At 37.2% G+C, this 18515-nt stretch overlaps 1 protein-coding gene across 1 annotated transcript in view; it reads left to right on the forward strand.

The window, feature by feature from the left end:
* Positions 1-2507: 2507 nt before the first annotated feature.
* PPP2CA (protein phosphatase 2 catalytic subunit alpha) overlaps positions 2508-18515 on the forward strand; it is a 29214-nt gene continuing 13206 nt past the window's right edge. Inside the window, exon 1 of the mRNA XM_003756461.4 lies at positions 2508-3032. Within this exon, the coding sequence (XP_003756509.1) occupies positions 2931-3032 (102 nt within the window). The 5' untranslated portion in view covers positions 2508-2930. The remainder of the gene's footprint in view (positions 3033-18515) is intronic.

Below are 18515 nucleotides of genomic sequence, written 5' to 3' on the forward strand. Positions count from 1 at the left end.
AAAGAATCAGACTCTGAAATATTGTACAATTAGCTTGTGAAGGAAATCAAAAATGCAGGTGTGCATAAATATAGGGATTGGGAATTCAATGTAATGGTTTTTAGTCATCTCCCAGAGTTCTTTTTCTGGGCATAGCTAGTTCAGTTCATTACTGCTCCATTAGAAATGATTTGGTTGATCTCGTTGCTGAGGATGGCCTGGTCCATCAGAACTGGTCATCATATAGTATTGTTGTTGAAGTATATAATGATCTCCTGGTCCTGCTCATTTCACTTAGCATCAATTCATGTAAGTCTCTCCAGGCCTTTCTGAAATCATCCTGTTGGTTATTTCTTACAGAACAATAATATTCCATAACATTCATATACCATAACTTATGCAGCCATTCTCCAATTGATGGACATCCATTTAGTTTCCAGTTTCTTGCCACTATAAAAAGGGATGCCAAAAGCATTTTTGCACATGTGGGTCCTCCCTCCTTTAAGATCTCTTTGGGATATTAGCCCAGTTGTAACACTGCTAGGTTAAAGGGTATGCACAAGTTTGATAACTTTTTGAGCATAGTTCCAAATTACTCTCCAGAATGGCTGGAGCTCTTCAAATTCCACCAACAATGTATCAGTGTCCCTGTTTTCCCGCATCCCCTCCAACATTCTTCATTATCTTTTCCTGTCATCCTAGCCAATCTGACAGGTGGGTATCTTAGAGCAGAGTACTGAATTGAGAATTAGAAGATCTAGGTGTTGGCTTTTTAGGTATGTGAGTTTGGGAGAATTGCTTAACCTTTGTTTCAGTTTCCTCATATATAAAGCCACTGGACTAGATGAACAAGTACAGATACTATGCTGAACACTGGGTATACAAAGATAAAAGCAAAATGCCCTTTACCTTTGAGGAGCTGATATTATAATGTTGGGAGCTATGTGAACATATATTTAACATATATGCAGAATACCTACAGAACAACTTTAGAGAGGCAAGGCAGTATCAGCTTGGGGAGGGGGGAAGAATGGGAAAATACCTATAGAAGGTGGCATTTAAGCTCTTTTGAAGGTAGTCAGAAATCCTAAGAACTATAGGTGAGGAAAGATTCCAGGTTTGGGAACAATAGATACAAAGGTTTTAAAATGGGAGATGGAGAATTATATACGGGGAGGAGCTGACACTTAACATCTTTGTGATCTTGAGAAAGCCTTTTATTTAGGCTTCAGTTTTCTCGTGTAAAAAATGAGAGAATTGCCCTTGACAGCATCTGAAATTCCTTCCTGCTCAAAAATCTATAATTAGAGCTGGCTTTTCTTTTTTCTTTTCCCCCAAATTAGGTATTCCTAGCACCTAACTCAGTGGCTTGTACAAAATTGCCACTTAATAAATGTTTATTAAATTAAAGGGGTCTGTTCCAACATCCTCATTTAATAAATGAGGAGACTAAGGTACAGGGACAGGAAGTTATATTTGACCAAGGACTGGGGTCTCCAGTGCAGGTTTTTTGATTCTTGGGATTGTACTCTTTCTAGTCTGATAGTAACAATATCGTTCTTATCGTCATAACTAGTTATATTTCTAGGAAACATGTTATTTTAGGAATACACTGAATTTTTTTTTTTTTTAATGTATCGACTTAAAACTCATCTTCTACAGGTCAGCGTAATGTTTCTATTTAAAGCAGGAGGGGAAATCCAGGTTTACTCCTTTTCACCAAGGCAATCGTTTTCTGTATACAGCAGTCTAGGCAAACCTAAGCATAGCAATCATAAATGCTTTTGAAGAGGAATGGGCCGAAGGTTGGGAGGAATGACTCAAGCAAATTAATCAGAACACTTAGGTCAGAAGGCTTGGGTTCTAAAGTGACGGTCGCTCTTCCTGGTGGTGGTGGGGGAGCCTACTTCCTCCTCTGTGAAACGAGGAAGTGGAGACTAAATTGGCTTTTACAACTGGGTCTCTGTTAAAATTCTCCTTGCACCATGCGCCTCGAGGGCCAGCGCTAGAGGTCTTAATGATTGAGAGGGAAAAAACTCCCGGCCAAAAGAAGCCTTTTCCTTTCCCGGTTCTGGGAAGCAGAGGTGGGATCGCCCTCAGCACAACCGGTGCAAGGTAAGGGCAACGTTCACGTGGTTGCCGGCCCCATATTCTCGAGAGGTGCAACCGGTCTTTCCCGCCCACGCGTGACCTGATTACAGGTTTCCTCTTTGTGGGGAAGCTCCCACCGCCAGCCGCGCGCCCCTCCTCCGCTGGCCCGCAGTGCCGCGAGGAAGGCGATCATAGAGGCCTTAGGGTGGGAGCTAACCCATGTATACGGCGCGCATTTCCCGGACCACAGCTAAGCCACGTTGTTACACAGCCGGGAGCTGGAGCCCGGGCGAAGTAGAAGCCGCGCGGCTCCCTCCCGGGCCAGGCTCCCTCCTGGGCAGGCGCCGCTTGCAGCGCCTGCGCCCTCGCCCCACCTGGGTATACTACCTTTCTGGGCCCGGGTGACCGTGGCGCCTGCGCAGTCCCGGGACTCCCTCCCTTCAGAGACCCGCCCTGAAGCTAAGGTGCCTCTTCCTCCTAGCTCGGGCTAATCGCGCCCACACCCTCTCTCTCCTTCCCTACGCCACCCTCCGCACGGAAACTGCGGCTGCGCCATCTCCCTGCCTAAATTCCTGCCAGCTCTTTTCTCCTCCGCCTCCCCACGTCGGGGAATTGACGTCAGTACGCCGGGCGGCCGCCATTACAGAGAAGCTGAGTTCCAGAGCTAGAGGGAAAGGAGGAGTCGCTGCCGCCGGCGCCCAGGAGACTCAGCGGGCAAGGAGCCGGTCCCGAGAAGCGAGCCCGGCCGCCACCCACAGGCCCCGCGACAGGCGGTGGCGGTTGTGTGAGTGCGTGCTTGCGGCCGGAGCGACTGGGAGAGGGTGCCGGTGGGGCCCGGAGGCGGCGGCGGCGGCAGCATCATGGACGAGAAGGTCTTCACCAAGGAGCTGGACCAGTGGATCGAGCAGCTTAATGAATGCAAGCAACTCTCGGAGTCCCAGGTCAAGAGTCTCTGTGAAAAGGTGAGGCCGCTCAGCAGGCCGGGGCCTTGGGCCCGGGGCCTGAGTCAGCGGTGCCCGCCCCCTCTCCCGGGAGGGTGAGCCGGGGTCCCCCGGGTTCTGCGCGAGGATCGAAGGCTGGGGGAGGGTGAGCTGCCTCCTTTTCCTGAGCTCTGTCCTGGGAGACGCGGTCGGTCCGTCCCAGGAGAGTGAGGCGGGGCGGGGTGGGGAAAAGGGAGGCTTCCCGAGGACCCCGGCCTGCCTTCTTGCTAGGGCAGAGAGAGGGGGCACGGACGGCCTGCGGCTGGCAACATGGCGGAACCCACCGGATTCACCCGATGCCCCGTTCTCCTTCCCTACCAGAGGTGCTCCGGCTTGGAGAAAGCCTTTGCTTGGAGCCCGGTTCTTGGTCCCCGCTTCCCGGGGCTGCTGGGCGCCCCCTGGCTCCGGCGCTGGGATTCGCCGCCTTCGCTGCCTCTGCCTAAAATGGCGCCGCTCGGCTGTGTCTCGGGAAGCTCGGAGAGTGGCCGGGTCCCGGCCGGCGGGAGGGGGGCTGGAAGGGAGAGGGTCGGGGAGCCTGGAACCGAGGCAGGGAGAGAGGGTGGCGGGACCAAGTTTGCTGTCGGGAACCTAGAAAGATTGCGGTGTTGGGCGGGAGACGGGGGTGGGGGGGGGGGGGGGGGGGGGGGGGGGGGGGGGGGGGGGGGGGGGGGGGGGGGGGGGGGGGGGGGGGGGGGGGGGGGGGAGTGGGTTGTGTGGGAGGAAAGATGATTTAAGGGGAATCGATTCTCCTTGCGCGAGGAGAAAGGGTCCCAAGAAATTCCCGGGCTAAAAATCTAAAGGTAAAATGACATTCTAGAGTTAGGGTCTCCCGGACTGTGCGAAATAAAGGTCATGGGACTTTTAAAAAGTGGATAGGAAATTCAGCTCTTGTTACAATGTATAACTTGCCCAAATGGAATTAAAGTGCATTCTGTGAACTTTTAATCGTAAATTTTTCTGGGCTTAGTCTTGAATTTCATATTTCAGCGTATTCTTGGCCCCCCTTAAAGAGTATCATGATTTAGAAACGTGCTAGTTTTGAAGTTTGTTGAATTTGTAAATGTTGGAAAATGTTGAGCTATTATAAGAATCGTTAAATATATTAATGTTTTTCCTCAATCAGCCTTCCCCCCCCTTCAGATAACGATCCACTTTGACTAACAACAATTTTGACTAACTAGCTGAGGAAAGTAAACTAAATAACTTGTAATTCTTATTTAAAAAGTGCTTTGTATCTGTGTATAGATAGATTTAGGTGGCTCTACATTTTGCACTTTTTACAATATTGTTGATGTTATTAATAAAGCTTATATTGAGTATATATATATATATTTATTTATATTTATTTTATTTATTTATTTATTTATATTATATATATATATATATATAAGTATATCCTTTGTACATATAGTCTTAAGATTTAAGTGAGATTTCTTTTCACTGACTTTATTCACCAAATATAATCCTCTTTGCAGGAATGAAAGATATATTCTAAAGCTTTTCTCTAAAGAGGGAAATAAAAGATTACTTGTTGACTGACTAAATGGAAAGCTTTGGATTAATGTCGAATATGAAATTTACATTTAAACAAAAACTGTTTGAAAATCTGTTGCACAATTCTGTTTTCTTAAAGATGTGGAAGGATTCTTTGTTTCTGAAATTGGCGGTTTAAGAGACTGTATTTCAAACTATTACCTAAATTGACAGTTTTAAAAGTTTTCCTGCAACCTGAGTAGCCTCTTCTATAGATGGTGGTAGCAAACTGCTAATTTATGGGATTGAATTTGTATTTGTATTGGAATTCTAATTTATCTTGGAAAGGTGTACTAGTTGTTGACCCCCTAATTCAGTAGCACCAGGGTAACTTCCAGTTGAAAATACAATAGTCCATTCACCTTTGTGCAGGAAAAAATCCCCAACATCATCTTTTGATTTAAAAATAAACTAGAAATAATGCTCTGGTATAATTCTAACTGAAGGAGCTATAAATTTGTAGTTAAAAAGTCATTTAAATGTCAGAATGAAAATTATTCTAAGCCTTTATGCCCTTATTTATTTTCTTAAATTCTAACTTGTGCCTGCAATTCACACCTTCTTTACTCCCAATACACTTCATATGTAAGTAATAGCTCCCTCCTGTTCTCATAATGTTCCGACTTGTACCTCTTTTTGTATTTATTAAATTCCCCTTTTATTATCCATGTTTGTATTTGAAGCTGTAAGTATATACACATATGTATGTAAACATCTATCAGTGTTTGTTTATAGTATATTTCTACATGTGCTGCTTCTGTCTCCCTTTTAAATTATAAGCTTTTTGAGAGCATAAGTTGTTTTATTAGCATAGTCCTCAAACTTAATACATTGCCTTGCATTATGTATAGTATTTGCTGTTGAATTCTCTTTTGCTTTTTCCCAGAATGTTTTATGAGCCTAGAATCCTTTTGGGGGGAGAGGGGGGATTTTTTTTTTTTTTTAAGACAAAGGTTTTAAAATTCAGATTATGTAAACAAATGCTTAGTTCCTATTGCTTTTTGCTAAGCACTTACATATTCCACAGACCTGTACTAAGTGCTGGGGAAAGGAGGGATCTTGGTTCTTGGCCATCAAGAAAACTGCCATTTCGTTCTTGAATAAAGTTTGTTTTCCTTTTATTATTATTATTTTAGCTTTTTATTGACAAAACATATGCATGGGTAATTTTTCAACATTGACCCTTGCAAAAATTTGTGTTCTAACTTTTCACCTTCTCCCTTAGATGGCAGGTAGTCGCATACATGTTAAATACAATATATGTATACATATTTATACAGTTATCTTGTTGCACAAGAAAAATTGGATTTAGAAAGAAGGTAAAAGTAACCTGGGAAGAAAAACAAAAGTCAAGCAAACAATAACAGAAAGAGTGTGAATGCTATGTTGTGGTCCACACTCATTTTCCAGTGTTCTTTCCCTGGGTGTAACTGGATCTGTTCATTATTGATTAATTGGAACTGATTTGGATCCTCTCATTGTTGAAGATAGCCACTTCATCAGAATTAATCCTCATACAGGTATTGTTGTTGAAGTGTATAATGATCTCCTGGTTCTGCTCATTTCGCTTTAGCATCAGTTCATGTAAGTCTCTCCAAGCCTCTATGTATTCATCCTGCTGGTCATTTCTTACAGAGCAATAATATTCCATAACATTCATATACCACAATTTACTCAGCCATTCTCCAATTGATGGGCATCCATTCAATTCCCAGTTTCTAGCCACTACAAAAAGAGTTGCCACAAACATTTTTGCACATACAGGTCCCTTTCTCTTTCATATCTCTTTGGGATATAAGCCCAGTAGAAACACTGCTGGATCAAAGGGTATGCACAGTTTGATAACTTTTTGAGTATAGTTCCAAATTGCTCTCCAGAATGGACTCCACTAACAATGCATCAATGTTTCATTTTCCCCACATCTCCAATATTTGTCATTATCTTTTCCTGTCATCTGACAGGTATGTAATGGTATCTCAGAGTTGTCTTAATTTGCATTTCTCTGATTAGTAATGATTAGCATATTTCTCACGGGAATTAGTGGCTTCACAGTCTTTTTCCTCTATTCTTTCCATAGCTCCTAAAATTTGGTATTTCTAAACACAGATCTTACCATATCACTTATGCTCAAAAAGTTCCAGTGACTACCCTTTGCTTCCAGAATAAACTAAAACCAACTAAAACCTTCCGGTTGGCATTTAGCATCCTTTATAATCCAACTCCAGCCTGCCTTACAGATTTATTACAAAATAATCTTCACACTCTGTAGTCAAGCCAAGGCAAACTGGTTTCTTGCTTTTCTTCACAAGATATTTCATCTTCTGGCTTGGAGACTTTGCACAGGTTGTTCTCCATTCCTGCAATGCCTCCCCTCTCATCTCTGACTTTGAATTGTTGTTTTACTTTAAGCTCATTTTGTAGGCTCTTCCTTTCCCATATTTTATTATATTTATTTTGTATATATTTGTAAATTCTGAGAAGGAACTGTTTATATATTAGCAATCTTAGTGCCTGATACTGTAAAATGGTATTTTTGATATCATTTTAATAATTTTTAATTGTGTTTTTATATTTTAATAACATTAATTGCTCTAATCCTTGAGCCTTTCTCAAGCTTCTTAGATCCCTTTTGCAAAAATCATTCTGAAAGTTTTTATTTTTAAAAAGTATACTTTCAGAAGGAAAAATTTGGAGTGATTGTCAACATATGCTGCTTAGCTGAGTTGCGTTAAAGAGAACTTGATGGCAAGAGTTTGTTTCAAAATGCTTATTGCATATTAAAATATTTGATGTCAGTGACAGTAGTAATCTGTGATGGGTCTCTGGTAAAAAATACTGAGACTTGCAAAGTGGCATACCACGAACAATCATTAAAAATAGTTACTTGTGCTGAAAGGAAAGACTAAATCTTATACTTAGAACACTGAATTTTATCTCTTCAAAGAAATTCTTACTAGTGTATTTTTCTGAGGTTTACAAAGCACTGTTTTTCAAATCTGAGATAGTTTTATTCTAATATTATTAACAGTTGAGGAAACAACACAAAGGTTTTTTCTCGGTCACATGTGAAAGTACTTTTAATTTTTAAGACATCTGAATTCTCTTTCCCTGAGATAGTAACCAGTTTGATAGACTATCCATGTTTAGTCATGCAAAACATTTCCATGTTAGTCATGTTGTGAAAGAAAACACCCCCCCCAAAAAAAAAAAAACAAAAAACAAAACTCAAACTAGAAAAAAATTTTGAAAGTGAAAAATAGTGTACTTTGATCTACATACAGAACTCCCATCAGTTCTTTGCAGGTAGATAGTATTTTTTCATCATAAATCCTTCACAAGAGTCTTAAATTATTTACAGTTGATTACCATACAATGTTGCTGATACTGTATACAATGTTTTGCTGCATTTTTTCACTTGACTTTGCCTCAGTTCACTTAATCCTTATTTGGTTTTTCTAAAATCATTCTGGTCATTTCTTAAAGTACAATAATATTCCATTCCAATCATGCCACAACTTGTTCAGCCATTCCCCAATTAATTGATCTCCAAATGATGATTTAAAGTGTCACCACAGAAAAGATTGGCATAAAAATTTTTGTACATGTAACTCCTTTTTTTTTTTAAATCTCCTTGTGATACAGATCTTTAGTGGTGGCTTTGCTAGATCAAAGGATCTAAAGGATTGATCATAATTTTATAGGTTTTTGGGCATAGTTCCAAATTGGGTCAACCAGTTTACAAAAAATTCCACCTGTGTCAGAATTTCAATTTTTACCTCTCTGCAGTCTCAGTTGATGTTTGCCACACAGTTTCTAATATAATTTTTATATTTTCAGCCCATCAGCTGCTTTTATACCAATTGTAGATTTGCAAGGGTTGCTGGTTTTTAAATTTAATATTTGAGGGAATGTTTTTATTTTGACTTCTAAAATTTAGTTTAACTTAGATACAATTATAACAACTATGCTTTCAAAACTATTAAAGTTTTTGCATAACCAGATAATTTTAAGTATTTCTTCCCCAGGTATGGTTTGTTGAAAAAAAAATTATATGCACCATATAAAAAATTTTTGCCTATTATAAGTGATTCATTTTTTAATTTTTACATCTATTTGAAATAAGTATATTACTTTCCATTCTTGAAACAGCTATTTTTCTGCCTTGTTACTACTCCAATCTTATTCAAGGACATGAAAATTCTGGAAGTCATTGAAATTAGGTCTTTATACCAACTCATTTTGTATATCATGTTTCAGTCTTTAGAAATTGAATGATCAAGATCACATACATGAACATACTAGGTGCTTAGAGCATTTTTAATAGAGCTATTCTAATTTCTACCCTTCTGTTTTTTGAATTTTTGAAATAGACTTTTGGAAGTAAAACAGTTCTGAAAATTTTTGTAAATGTTCTAGAAATTTAGAGAATTATTATTTTTCCCTTTTTGCTCTGAATTTGTGTTTGTTGAAGCATTTTCATCTAATTAACTTTTTTTGAAATGTTATGTTGAAATTTTATTTTAGGTGCCACATATAATAATGAATACTTCGGTACTTTTTTTTAATTTTAAGCACAAAAATTGCATTAAGCAATATAATTTAAAATCTCTGCTTTTAGAAATTGGTGAACTATATTGAATTGACATTTGGGGAAGGAGTGAAGTGAAGATGGGGGTGGGGTTGGAACACAGGGTTATGTAAGGGTCGTCAGTGTTGAAAAATTGTCCATGTAAATGTTTTGAAAATAAAAAGCTTTAATTACTACTACTACTAATAATAATAAATTGGTGGTACTCATTATTTAGTTGTTAAATTCATGTTCTGTTCCAAGAATGGAAATAGCCGTGTTCTCAATAAAGTTACCTTGAGAAACATGAATGTGACCATAAGTATCAAACTCATTAAATAAAGCCACTGCGGGATTTTATCTTGATATAGTGATAGAAAAATGAAGTTGGGGAGATTATGGTGTGGAATATATGAAATGTGCATCTCTCATTATGATACAAAGAAAATGAACACTCAGTCACCAAACATTATCATTGGCGTGATATGTGCATTGGGAAAACAAAACACAAAAATAAGTGAGTCCCTGCCATGGGAAGTTGGGAGGAGAATTTATATTTTATTAAGAGAAATGGTACACAAACATGTAAAACACAATAATATAAACAAGGTAAATGTAATTTTTTTTTCTTTTTGTGTGGAAGAGGTGGTGGTCAATCCATTGAAATCTGTGGATGAGAAAAAATGCAATCAACATTTGATCCCTATTCTTACAGAACTTAATCTGATCTAGCCAATAGAGGAGATAGACAAAACTAGTTGAGTGCTATAGGAGAAATGGGAATGAATTGCAATGGAGAACTGCTCAGATGGGAGATCAAAGGCTTGTTTGAGGAAGTAGCTTTTGAACTGTGCCTTGAAGGAAGATAGGATTTAAAGAATGGATAGAAATATGAATGGAATGAGTAAGTAGGATTTTTTTTCCTCCTTATAGAGTATTCTGGAGGTGGGAAAGTGTAAAGCTTTATAAATTTCTTTGGGAAAGAAAGTATTAGTGCTGTTTTTAAGTCAGATGATTTATATTATTGGCTCCTAATAGAAATCTAAATTGAGATGCTTAATGAACAGCCCTATAAAGTGGAGGTTCCTTTTTATTTGGTTATAAGTTCTTTTGAGTAATTATCTCTGAGTGACTAGTAAGAAATTTGCTTGTTATTGAGTTTATTGAAATAACTTCTCAATATTATCCTGTTTGAATTGCCATGGCTATTGAATGGTAAGGTAACAATCTATTTATATTTGAATAAGAATCTACAAGCAGTATGGTACTCTAGGTACTACCTGGAGCTAAAACATTGTAATAAAATTGGTGGTGGTGTTTTTGTTGTTTGTCCTTCGTTCTCCAAGACAACCTGCCATGACATGTGTAGTTAACTTTTTTTTTTTTTAATGATGTTACTGTCACTACTGATTTTAATATCTGGAACCTTCATAAATGTACCAACTATCAGAATATTTCTTCAGGTTCCACCTGTTTGTACTATGAATCAAATGTTCCTTGACATAGGTGTGGAACAGAATGGTTTAAATTTTTTTTATGCTCTTGAAAGAGGGAATTCAGGGATAACAGATTTTTCTCAGTTATTTTCAGTTGTGTCTAATTCTTTATGACCTCATGAAGTGTTTACTTGGCAAAGATACTCCATTGGTTTGCCTTTTCCTGATCAATTTACATATGCAGAACTGAGGCAAATAGGGTTAAGTTACTTTTTGGGGCTCAAACTGAGATAGTAAGTAAGGCCTATGAATTTTCCTGATTCTAGGTCTGGGGACTTTGCTATTTCATCTAGCTCCACTTTGAGACTAGTGAGATTAAAAAGGGAAATAGTTTTGTGATACAAGTATAGTCACTGTTTTCAGTTCACGGCGATCCATTATAGAAGGAAGATCACACACTTTATCTGCGTTTGCAAGTTGAGAAATGAGAAACTTGTCTAGTGTAAAAATCTTGTTCTTTCCGCTCCTCCCTAGTCCCCTAGAGTAGTGAGTGGTATGTTTGGCAAAAGAGAGTTTTCTCCTTGAACCATTCATTAGCAGAAACTGGAGAATTACTGCCAGTGGTCTTTATAAAGTTTTGAGGCATTCAAACTAGAAGGAAGGGGATCCTGGGAAGGAAAGTGGTATGTGTATGCTACTTTTTTGGACAATCAAGGGATTAGGAGATTTGTGAGTGAGAGCTTTTATTACTGCATGTTTGCTTTTTTTTATTTCCTTCGATAGTTTTTCTCTTTTTTATTTTCCATTGAGCATCTCAATTAGTCTGTTCTTTGGATAGTGTTTGATCAAAATTTTAATGAAGAATAATCCTTTAGCAGCCTGCCTCTCTTAATTGTTTTCTGCAACAAAGGTGGCAGTTTGGCCAGTGTTGGGAAGGTTTTTGTAACAACCTAGATAAAATTAGTTTGAGAAGAGGATTGACCCAAAGAAGTTGCTCTTGATTTTAACTCTTATTTACTAGAAAGCAATCCAAAAAAATCTATTTCTCAAACTGACCATTGTAATTTTTGTTTTCTTCCTCTGATGAAACTCCTGAATTACAGTATATTTTTGACTTAAACATTTATTTTCTCATTAAGTAGTTGAGAAAGAAGAGCTCAATGAATTTGCCATTTGTTTCAATGCTATGACTTTGGAATAAGATGAGACATGGGTGGGCAGAAATGAAGTCCTGCCCTAAGGCATTTCTACTTAAATGAAAAGGATTATTTTGTACACCTGACTTATTTGGAGAGGGAGAATTTTAACTGATGGATTCTTTAGATATTAATTAATCTCTTTATTTTTTGGAAATAGCATCCTATAAATTTACCATCTGTTTTATCTGTGCAATTTTGGTTAAAAGGAGTTCTTTGTTTTTGCAAAACTATCAAGTTTAATCTCAGTTGCATTTGTTTTTGTGGTTATAAATGGTTTTAAGTTAAATTCTCCTAAACTAAGGGGACTTTTTTTTTTTAAGCATTTTTGAGGTATCTTTGAAAAAGAAAGCCTCTCCCTATCAACAAACTCTTGGTAATATTTGCATTTCCCTGTGAAAATTAATGAGTTGCTTAATATAGAACCAAATTTCAGGAATAGATATTAAAAAATCACCTGCTTAAATTTTTTTTTTTAAATAGATGGGGAAATAAGCCTAGAGAGAAAAGTGACTTCTATTTGCTTCTAGTGGAAAGAGTCTTAAAACTCAGTTCTCCTGAATCCCATTCAGATGTTCTGGGCAAGCATAAGCCATTAGAAACTGCTCTTTTAAAAAGCTCCTTGAGTTTTGTTCTAATTTTACACTTTTAGAGGACACATTTAAAACTCAGGGGAAATGACTTGTGGTAGGAACGTTGCTTTAAAATTGTTTATGCTTTATTCATATGTATATCAAATAGATTATTTGTGGTTTAATTATAAAATATTTGTTATCTATTAATGGTACACAACACTTCTGAGTTAGAATTACTGTTATTTGTGCCTTTAAGCATAGTTTAGCTAAGTCCTTCACTGCTTTTGAAAATTTTTGTTTTAATTTTGGGTTATTAAAATCATTTCAAATTAACTATATTATACAAGTTCTCTATCGTTTGTGCCATGGAATCCTTTGGCAGCCTGTGAAGCCTGGATTTCATAAACTATATAGAACAAAGGAAACGAAAAGTTAATGAAAATGAAAATGAAAATAAAAGTGTGGTAAAGGATGGTAATGTTTACCATCCAAGTTTTTCTGAAATACATAGTCTGTGGACCCCAGGTTAAGTACTCTCCTAAGTAGTAGAATTAAATAGAAGGTAAGAAAAAAGGTAGGCTTTCTCCAGATGGACACCTCCTTTTATCTTTTGGTTTTAAATGACATCTTACCAATGATATGATTAGAGACACTATAAAGAAATCTACTTTATAATGAGAGCTAATTAAGAAAAGGCAGGTCTGTAAAGATAGCCAGTAATTGAATTCTGCTTCTCATGTTATTTTCTCCTCTTATATCCTATCCTATATGTATATTCATAGAATATACATAGATCTCAGAGGACATCTACCCCCACCCATACCTAAAGAAGGAATTCCTTTATAACATTTCAAATAAAGTGGTTATATAGCCTTTGTTGGAAAAACTTCAGTGGAGAGAATGAAGAAACAACCTACTCTTTCCTAAGGTGGTATGTACCACTTTTGGATGGCTCTAATTTTTAGAAAGTGGCTGCTAGTTGTCACAGTGGATAGAATTCTAGACCTAGAGGCAGGAAGACTTTGAATTTGGCTTCAGACACCTATTAGCTGTGTGGTGACCTTGGGCAAGTCATTTAACCCCATTTGCCTCAGTTCCTTGTCTGTAAAATAACCTGGAAAAGGAAATGGGAAAATATTTTGGTGTCTTTGCCAAGAAAACCCCAAATGGGATCACAAAGAGAAAGACAAGACTGAAAGAATTGAACAAATTGCTTTTCTTACAACAAGGTGAAGTTAATTATTTGCCTCTCTTCAACTTCTACCTGGTTCTAATCACCCCCTTCACTTCCCCCCCCCCCCCCCCCCCAAAAAAAAAATTAGCCTTTCAAAAAACAACTGTTTTCCTTTTCCTTTTTTCCAGTCTCAACATCCCTAAATTCTTACTCTTCCATGTCTTGGTCTTCATCATTCCTATGGTCCTTTTTTCTGTCTTTATCATTAGACTTTCTGAAATGTTTTCAGAGAATTCTTAATATTTTTGTCATATTTTTTGGTATATTTTGATGTTGCGGTTTTTAGCTTTGACCCTTTTTTCTGTTTTGATGAATAGCTTGTTGCTCCTAGTTTTGTTATCCATTATTTTGCCTATTCCAGGTTTGTATCTAGCCCGCACATTTGACAAGCATGCAGTCTATACTGAACTGTAAGTTATATTGCTAAATATGCCAAATTGATCCTGAATATTCCTCTGATTGACAGGACAGCCATTAATGACTAATCTTTGGGTTCTCTCATTTGACTTGTTCCAAAGATTAACGCTATTAAAATATTTTTGCAGTAGGAAAGTGAAGTGTTGAATCAGTAGAATCATCTTTGTCTCATAGGGTTCTATCTTGGCCCTTGAAGATTTTATTAATTCCCATGGACTTATCTTCTCTATGCTTATAATTCTCTCTCTCTTTTTCTTTTTTTTTCCCCCCCAAAAAGTCAGCGGAGCTTGTGTTAATTTACATTCATTCTCCATAGTTTTTTTTTTTTTTTTTTTTTTCCTGGATGCGAATGGCCTTTTCTGTCCAAAGTCTATTGGGATTGCTTTGAATCACTGGACCACTCATTGCACATTCTTGTTATTATGTACAATGTATTCCTGGTTCTTCTTGTTTTGCTTAGCTCTGTGCTTATAATTTTCAAATCTCCCTATCCTTCCACAAACTCTGCTGACCTCCATTTTTGCATCTAGCAATTTCATTTCAGATATTTGAACTAGATGTCCAGTAATATCTTAAACCTAGAACAATTCATTGCCCAGAACAATTCATTGTTATCAAGGGAACCATCTTTCTCCCGTTTACTAAGTTTCACAACTTAAGAGTCCTTAACTTATCTCTCTTTCCTTATATCCAAGCTGCCAAAGTCTGTCAATTTGATGTTTGCATCTCTCAAATCTGCTCCCTTCTCTTCTCTGATATAGATATTACTCTGCTGCAGGCCCTCAAAACCTCATGCCTGGATTATTGACCTGCTGGTGGGTCTGCTTACCTCAGGTCTCCTCACTACAATCAACTTGCATTCAGCTACCAGAGTGCAGTTTTTACTGTGTTAACCTTTCTGCTTATTAAAGTCCCTATCATTTCTGGGGTTAAATACATTTTGCAGTCAAACCTTTTGTAACAGTCTCCTCCCCCTTACCTTCCCAATTTTTTTATACTTTACTCCACCTTGATGCTGGTCATCTTGCTGTTCTACAAACAAGATAATCCCATTTCTCCATCTCTGGACTCCAGATAGTTTCTCTGGCTATCCTCCAATATTGGAAGGTTCTTCTCATCTCTATTTACTGACATCTCTGGTTTCTTTAAATACCAACTAAAATCCCATCTTCTATAGGAAGCTTTTCCCAATTCTCCATTCTAGTTCCTTTTCCCTCTGTATCTGTGTATAGTTTGTGTACACCTATTTGCTTGTCTCATTAGAATTGTGAGCTTCTTGAAGGCAGAGATTGGGGGGGGTGGCATCCCTAGGTACTTAACACATTGGCATAACTGGCGTATTAGTAAAAGTTTTAATAAGTCATTTATTGACTATAATTTAAAAAGAGAATGAGCATATTTATAAAAAGTAGGCCTTAAAGCATCTGGGAAAAAATGGAAGAGTACATTAATGTTAAGTGATCCTGCTACTAGGAGAATTGATTTTATTTCTGTGATTGTGTTGAGGTAAGGAACAGAGTTGAGTTTTTTTCAGTATTTTATACACAGGGTTTGGCTAGTCTTCCCTTTCTTGGAAGCATACCAGACTTACTACTTTATTACCTATTAATGATTTTGAAGAGTAATAAATTTTATTTTAGTATTGTGGTATAAAAATAGTTTGGTTACGTCTCTATAGTTAAGCACGGATTAACTCATGAACTTTAACATAATTTCCTCAGCATAGACACCTCTAGTGCTTGCTTCAACCGTTGACTTACCTTGCCTAAGTCTTTATGGAAAGGATGTGCAGATTTTCTCTTGTAGGAAAAAAAAAGTACCTTTAAACTATATTGAATAGATGGGAATTAATTACTGGTTTCAAGTCTAGTTCTGTGTAGTGTTTGTTTAAAAGTTCCAAAGTTGTCTACATTGGCAGAGCAAATTATTCAAGAGCTCTGTTTCTGTTTTGCTTTTTAATTCTTGGCAGCTATCATCCATTTAAAGTTTAAAGTCTTTTTTTCTCCTCCTATTGTGGCCTATTTTGGCACTGAGATTAACATGTTTTAGAAACTCAACAGTATATGTGTAAACCATTTAAAATAACTCGGTTTATAATGAACTGGTTCAAGTGGAGGCAGTTTGGTTTTTTTAACAGATGTTAAACCTATTGGACTTGTACATCTAAATAAACCAAAAGGGTACACATTGCATTTGTATTCTTTTTCCCTCCCTCAAGAATTCCCCTCTTCCCCTTACATTTTGAATAGCAAATTTACAGATTATGATTTAGATAATTTTTTTGGTAGGTGGATTAAAAAAATTAGTGATGAATGTCTTCAAGAAAAGATAAATTTTAAAATAAAAATTGCCTGAAGCAAGAATTAGTTTGTTAATGCCTGTGTACCAAAGCTAAATGCTAAAATATTTTGAGACTGAAAAAAATCCTTCTGCATGGGTGTTGTGCACAGAAAACCAGGAACTGTTTTCACACTTTGTGCTAATGTTCGAAAAGTATGATCCTATAGGATCAATTGAATAGACTGATCATTTCTCTACTTTGCTATGGAATTGAATGACTTGATTTGGTTTGTGATGTTAATTTTTAACAAAAGAAAATAGCTTTTCATTTGATCCATTCAGAGGAAAACATTTTTCATGATTAATTAAATACTAGTGATATAGTGGATAAAGTTTTGGACCTGAAATAAGAGTCATCTTCCCAACTTCAAATCTGGCCTCAGGACACCTATTAGTTGTATCACCCTGTGATACACTTAACCCTGTTTGCTTCAGTCTCCTCATTTGTAAAATGAACTGGAGGAGTAAATGTCAGACTGCTACAGTATCTGTCCAGAAATCCCCAAATGGGGTCATAAAGAGTTGGACATGACTGAACAATAAAAAATTAAATTCAGTAATCTCAGAATTAAAAGGAACTTCACAAATCCCCATCAAGTTCAGTCCATGACTGGCCTTTATATATAGTATCCCTAAAAAGTGATCATCCAGTTGTCATGTCCATCTCTTGTGAAGGGAAATCATTGCTTCCCAAGGCAATTTATTTTCCTTTTAGACAGCTCTAATGGTTATGAAGTAGAAGTTTTTACACTACATCAACCTCAATTACTCGTACTCCTATCCTCTAGGGTCAAGTAGATGAAGTCTCCTTTTCCTATGTAGCCATGGGCAAACCTTTTCCACTTTTCTGGACCTCCGTTTCTTTAGTAAGATAATGGAATTTTAACCAGGTGGTCTCTGATATCTCCTTTCAGTTCTAAATGTTAGGATCCTATATACATGATAACCTTTAAAATAAAGAAAAACAAGCCCCTGCCCACCCCATCATGTTCTGTGGATTGAACTTCTTCAGTTCCTTAAAAAAAACACTGGACAGTCGTTTGTTATGGTCTGAGATACCCCCTGTTCTAGTCTTCCAGCTTGTTCCTTCCTAAAATGTTTCTAAACAGAATATAGTGCTCCAAATGTGTTCTGACCAGAGCTTGGAGTCCACTTAAATCACCATTCCACCCTTTTCAGTGGACTTGTTCAATAGTAACTCTTTCATCGACCATTTTTGTTTATCCCTGCTTTGTCATTTGGAAATCTGATAATGTGCCATTTATCCCTTCATCTAATCTCTTGATTAAAAATATTGAACATGTGATACTATCAAAGAGCTTCATATAAATTGACATTTATCCATTAAGACTTGATCTTTGAGTCTAGTCTTTCAACTATTTCTTATTAAATCTAACAATACTATCATTTAGCTCACTTTTCCCCATCTTGCCCACAAAATTTGTCATGAGAGACCTTGTCAAAATGCTGAAATTTAAGTGAACTTTATATGTAATATTTCCTGACCTTCTAGTGACCCAGTTTAAAAAAAAAAAGGGAAATTACAACTTTCATCATTTTTTAAGGAAACTCAGTTTTTTGCAGTCTTTCCTTCCTTTTAAAAATGTTTACCTATAATCCTTTTTACAATATATTTTTTCGAGAATTTGAAAGTATAGATTGGAGTTAGTCTTTGCTTTAGTTTGGAAATTCTGTCCTCACTTTTTTAAAAATTTAAGTGTTCCAACATGACACATGGAAATATGTTTAAAAGGATTGCACATATTTAACCCTTGTCAGATTGCTTGTTGTTTTGGGAAGGGGGTCACACAGTTCCCCAGGCCTTTGGGGAGCTAAAGGAGGGAGTAGCAAAATTTGGAACACATCTTAGAAAAATAAATGTTGAAAACTATATACATGCATTTGGAAAATAAAATACTATTAAGGAGAAAAAATTTTTTCTAAGATATTTCAAAAACTGTTTCTTCTTAGCTGTTACATTCATCAGGTTCTTCAATATCTTGACGTATATAGTTCTTTAAGCCTGAATAGAACCTTACTTATCTTGGGTTTCACTTGTGTGTTAACTTATTTTGTTCATTCTTTACATAAAGATCATCCTCACATGAAGAGGAAAACAAGCAAAGTTAAAGTTAAATACTTCTTCCTTCTCTTTAGTATTCTTTTT

This window comes from Sarcophilus harrisii, chromosome 2 (assembly GCF_902635505.1).
Source record: "Sarcophilus harrisii chromosome 2, mSarHar1.11, whole genome shotgun sequence".
NCBI lineage: Eukaryota > Metazoa > Chordata > Mammalia > Dasyuromorphia > Dasyuridae > Sarcophilus > Sarcophilus harrisii.